The sequence below is a fragment of the Carya illinoinensis genome, chromosome 15 (genome assembly GCF_018687715.1).
Source record: "Carya illinoinensis cultivar Pawnee chromosome 15, C.illinoinensisPawnee_v1, whole genome shotgun sequence".
NCBI lineage: Eukaryota > Viridiplantae > Streptophyta > Magnoliopsida > Fagales > Juglandaceae > Carya > Carya illinoinensis.
The window spans coordinates 9271637-9277291 of record NC_056766.1 but is presented as its reverse complement, the minus strand read 5'-3'; the positions used below and the strand labels follow the sequence as shown (position 1 = coordinate 9277291).

Genomic DNA, 5655 nt, shown 5'->3' with positions numbered 1-5655 from the left:
AATTAACAAGACTTCATCATTCTAATTAATGATGAAGGAATATTATTTTATGAACTTTAGTTTATAAAATAATATTTTATCTTAATTTCTCTCAGTGTTTTAAATTAAATAAATGTTTATGCATTTTCAAATTACAGTTTTAATCCTTACCGTTAGATTGTTTTGTAGATCTCAAGACAAATGGCCTGGACTAAATACCCAAGCCTCTAGTCATTTCCCTCATTTCCTCTCTCTCTCTCTCTCTCTCTCTCTCTCTCTCTCTCTCTCTCTCTCTCTCTCTCTCTCTCTCTCTCTCTCTCTCTCTCTCTCTCTCTCTCTCTCTCTCTCTCCCAGCCCGATGGAAACACCCCCTCCCTTGGCCGTGCTTCTCCTCCTCCAGCCCGGTGCCGCTGTGCACCATCCAGCCTCACCTCCACCACTAGCAGCCTCCTTCCTCGTCGGCAAGTCCAACCCCACTAACGGTGAGCTCCACGCCGCCTTCTCTCTCCTCCTACTACCAACAGGTCCTCTGAACACCTCCACCTGCACCACCACCTCACTAGCTCCACCTCCATGGATTCCCTTTCCCCCAACTCTCTCCCTCTCCGTTAGACCACCTCACGCACGCACACATGGCATGCACGGGTTTCTCCACTCACGTCGTAGTACACAGCTACCCAGGCCACCGCATTACCACCAACGGCCATCTCTTATCAACTGCGATCTTACCCAGCCATCCCCATGACCAGCCAAAGTTCCCACCTCTCTCACTTTCCCGCACTCTCTCACGGGTCTTCCATGACCCATGAAGTAGATCTGCTACCTCCAGCCACCGTGCCATCTCGACCTTGCCATCACAACTCCACCAGCAAATCTCCAAGCTCCTCCATGCGGTGTTGCTCAAAAGTTTAATATATTTCTATCTTCACCTAAAGGAGGCTGAATAGTAAATTTGAGAATCCTCAAAGGGTAGCTTGAGGCGAGAACGTAGGCAGTGAGACTGAACCTCGTTAATATACTAAGTTTGCTTCTCTCTTAACCTTACTCTTTATATTTATTGTTGATTCGTATTTTGTTTATATTTTATATTGTGTACTTAATTTATAATTTTTAATTTTTAAATACAACCAAATTCACCCCCTCTTGTGTTAGTCATCTAGGCAACATAGGCATACAACTATGTAATAAAAACGTGTAAATTAACATTTAATTTTATTTAATTTAAATAGTTTTGAATTTAAGAAATAATTTTTTAATAGATACTTGATAAAAAGTTCATGTAGAGTAGTTGTGATCTAATTAATTATCACCTCTCTTTCATCTTATAATGTTTTTTTTATCATCCTCAAACAAAATAACTAGACATATAAAATCATTTAAAACATGTCATATATATAGTAAGTACTGTACGTGAATAAAAAATATCAAAATATCAAATGACTAGCTAGCTAGGTATAATCAACCTTATAGATTCATGTGGATCACATGGCTCTTATAGCTAAAATGACTATTTTTATATTTATTATTGACATATGTACAGTACTTTAACCCTGTATTCTGTTTGGCTTTAAATTTCAAATTGTTTTTTTTTTTTAAATAAATCTGATCTCATTAATCAAATAGATAACATTTCAGAGGCTACAATAGAACAAATGCACGTAGGGCATTCTTCAATGTTGTACAAATCCTCTATCAACAAAACAACAGATTTTGCTAAGACATGGGCTGCATAATTAGCTTCTCTCTGGACATGACCTGCTCTCCACTCTCTCACACTTGCCAACACTTGCTTTGTGTCTTCAACTAACCACCCTCCCATGCTCCAGTCAGTTTCTTGTCCAACCAGTTGGTCAACTACTTGTTTCGAGTCCCCCTCCAACAAGATATGATTGAGTCCCAACTCCTTGCAGAAGACTGCTGCCAGTAGTAGGTCATGTGCTTCTGCTTCATAGGATCTCCCGTTTAGTGGTCTGGCTGCCCTTAGAGCTCCAATGACATGCCCTTGATGGTCTCTGACTAGGACACCCAACCTGACTCTACCTGTATCTACCCTTACTGCAGCATCCCAGTTAACTTTAAAAGTTCCTATAGTAGGCTTGGACCATGCCTGTGCTCTCCTTTCTTCTCTCTGCAGAGGGATCTCCTTGGATAGATGTGCTTCTGTGAAGGCTAGGACCTCTAACTTAGCACCCTTAGACAAAATAGTTGGGTGTCTGAACTCTTTCCCATGCACTAGCTCATTTCTTCGGGTCCACATGCCCCTCATAGTAACTACTGCTCCTTCAAGTTCATCTTTCTCTAGCTTTTCTTCCAGCATGGCCCAGACTCTGAAAAACTGGTCACTATGATAAGTCATTTTATGGATCTTTATGCACCCCTGGTTCCAGACATCTCTAGCAGTTGCACAGCCCCACAGGACATGGCTAGTGGTTTCAGGTTCAGACTTGCAAATCATGCATACATTATCTTCCACTACTCTCCTTTTCTTTAGGTTAGCAAGGGTGGGAATGGCTTCACTGCAGGCTTTCCAAATGAAATGTTTTACTACTGGAATCACTTTCAACTGCCATATTTTCTTCCACATTGCTGAATCCAGTTGCCTTCTCGAGTGTTCCCCTTCAATTTCTGCTTCTATTTGTCTCTGGTGATGGTATCCACTCTTGACAGTATACTTCCCATTTGATGTAAATTGCCAAAACAGCTTATCCTCCCTCCCTCCTAAGCTGATAGGGATCGATGATATGGCCTGTATTTCTGGTTCTGAAAACATTTCTACCAATAGCTCTCTGTCTAGGGTCAATTAGATCACTCACTCTTTCACACCAACAGTCCATATCTCTTGGAGAAGAAACTGTAAAGGGAGGGAGAGATGGAATCCATTTGTCAGACCATAAGTTGATGCTATTGCCATTTCCCACTCTCCATCTAAGTCCAGACTTGAGGATTGATAGGCTAGCCATTATACTTCTCCACACATATGAGGGGCTCGAACCTAGTTTTACCTTTAGGAGATTTCCTGTGGGAAAGTACTTCTGTTTCATAACACATGAGGCAAGGGAGTTGGGGTCTTGTATCATCCTCCAGCTTTGCTTTGCTAGCATTGCTAGATTGAACATTCTGAAATCTCTGAAACCAAGGCCACCTATATCATTTGCTGAGCTTAGTTGATCCCACGAGACCCAATGGATTTTTTAGGAGTCTTCATTGAAACCCCACCAGAATTTCCTCAAGAGTTGATTAAGCTTTTGAGTGATGGAATGTGGCAGTAGGAACATCCCCATTGAGTAAGTAGGAATGGCTTGGAGCACTGCCTTTAGTAGGATCTCTTTCCCTGCTGAAGATAGGTGGTTGGTTTTCCAGTTCACTACTCGGGACCAGGTTCTATCTATGAGTGAATGGAAAGCTGCTACTTTAGCTCTTCCTAAAACTGCAGGAAGGCCTAGATACTTTTCAAAACATCCATTAGATTTTATGCCTGCTAGCTGTAGTATCAAGTCCTGTCCCTCTTTCATAGTGTTCTTGCTGAAAAAGACTGATGATTTGTCCTTGTTGAGCACCTGACCCGAGGCTTGTTCATAAGTGTCCAGAATCTCTATCACTTTAATAAGCTCTTTTGGTGAGGCTTGACAAAATAACAGGCTGTCATCTGTAAAGAACAGATGGCTCACTTTGATTGGACCTCTTCCTATGGGAGCACTGGTAATTTCCCCCATCTCTTCAGCCTTATGCAAGAGAGCCGACAATACTTCTGCACATAGGATAAAAATATAAGGTGAGATGGGATCTCCCTGACGAATGCCTCTTGTAGGGGTGAATCTCTGTTGAGGTTCCCCATTCACCAGAATTGAGTAGGACACTGAATTGATACATCTCTGGACCAGATTTACCCACTGAGGAGGAAAACCAATTCTTGTCATCACAGCTTCCACAAAAACCCACTCCACCCTATCGTATGCTTTACTCATATCCAACTTGAGTGCCATAAAACCTTTCTTTCCTTTTATCCTTGTTGTCATTGAATGGAGAGCTTCGTAGGCTACAAGGGTGTTATCAGAAATAAGTCTCCCTGGTACAAATGCACTCTGGTTTACTGAAATGATCTCTGAGGCAGAATAAGTTTCATCCTGTTTGCCAAGGTTTTTGAGACCACTTTGTACAGGACATTACACAGGCTAATGGGTCTGAAGTCTGTTACTCTCTTTGGGTTTTTAACTTTTGGAATTAGGGCAATATAGGTATCATTGACCTTATCCAGAGAGCCTCCATGGTTCAGAACACCCAGGGCAAATTCACTCACTTCTCTACCCACCAACTCCCAATGTTTTTGGTAGAACTGAGCTGGAAATCCATCAGGACCAGGGGATCCCAATGGATTCATTTGGAAAGTGGCCTTTTTGACTTCATCCATAGTAAAAGGTTAGACTAACCCCTCCCTCATTGCTTGAGTGATTCTTGGCTTAAGGACATTGAGGCATGTATCAATGTTAATAGGCATTGAAGAACTGAAAAGAGAAGAAAAAGAACCTGTGAAAATGTCACCTATCTCCCTTTGGTCAGAGGCAATTCTACCACTACCATCCTCTATGGCTGTGATGGCATTGGTCTTCCTTCTTTGGTTTGCTTGCATATGGAAATAGGTTGTATTTCTATCTCCATTTCTGAGCTAGTGCTGTTTTGCACGCTGCCTCCACTTCATGTCATTTTCTGCCAGGGACAATTCAGCATCTTTCTGCAGTTGCTTCATTAAGGTAATATGTTCCCCATCACCTCTGTCTTGTAGCCTACTGATTTTTGCCCAGGTTCGAGTGGTTTTCTTTTTTTCATCCTGGTTGTGGTTTTTAACCCACCTGGTTAGTCCCTTTTGACATGATTCCAACTTCACTCTCAATGATTCAGCTAAGTCACCTCCCATTCCATTCCTTTTCCAGGCTTGTTCTAGCACGAGTGCACTATCTTCTCTGAGGTCCCAGGCTGCCTCATATCTGAAAATTTTTTGTTTCCTAATTCCCCCTTCACTGTTATGAAATATCGAGATGTTTAGGGGTGAGTGGTCTGACTTAACTGCTGCCAGCACATTGCACAATGCAGATGGAAATAGCTCCAACCATTCTTTATTTGCCATAGCTCTATCAATCCTTTCCTTTGTAAAACCCTTCCCCCTTCTATTATTGGACCATGTATACCTTTGGCCAGAGTAAGTGAGATTTCGGATACCACATTGTTCTAAAGCCTGTCTGAACTTCTCAATCTGTTTGTAGGGCTTGCCCTAACCTCCTGCTTTCTCTCTCTGGTGTAGTATTTCATTGAAGTCACCTACACACACCTAGGGTATTCTTGGTTCAGGGTTCAGCATCTTCAATAATTCCCAGCTCCCACTTCTTTTGCCTGTTTCAGGATGCCCATAAAATCTAGTAAATTGCCAGGGTATACAATCAGTTTTATCCATGATTATGGCACTGATGTGCCACCTAGTATAATTAATAACTCTGACTTGCCATTCTTCCTTCCATAGGATTGCTATTCCTCCACATAGGCCCACACTTTATATAAAATACCCATCGAACTTGAGAGCTTGTCTTACTGTTTCCATTCTAGTCTTATTGGACTTAGTTTCCACAAGGAAAACTAAGTTGGGGCACTTTTCCTTAGTGATTTTCCTAAGGATTTGAATTGTTC

The 5655-nt window shown here is 41.8% G+C and overlaps 1 protein-coding gene across 1 annotated transcript; it reads right to left on the bottom strand.

Annotated features, from left to right (window-relative positions):
* Positions 1 to 4642: 4642 nt before the first annotated feature.
* Positions 4643 to 5101, bottom strand: LOC122296634. Its single transcript, XM_043106437.1, has one exon. The coding sequence runs from the start codon at positions 5099 to 5101 to the stop codon at positions 4643 to 4645; it is 459 nt and encodes a 152-aa protein (XP_042962371.1).
* Between the last annotated feature and the right edge of the window lie 554 nt (positions 5102 to 5655).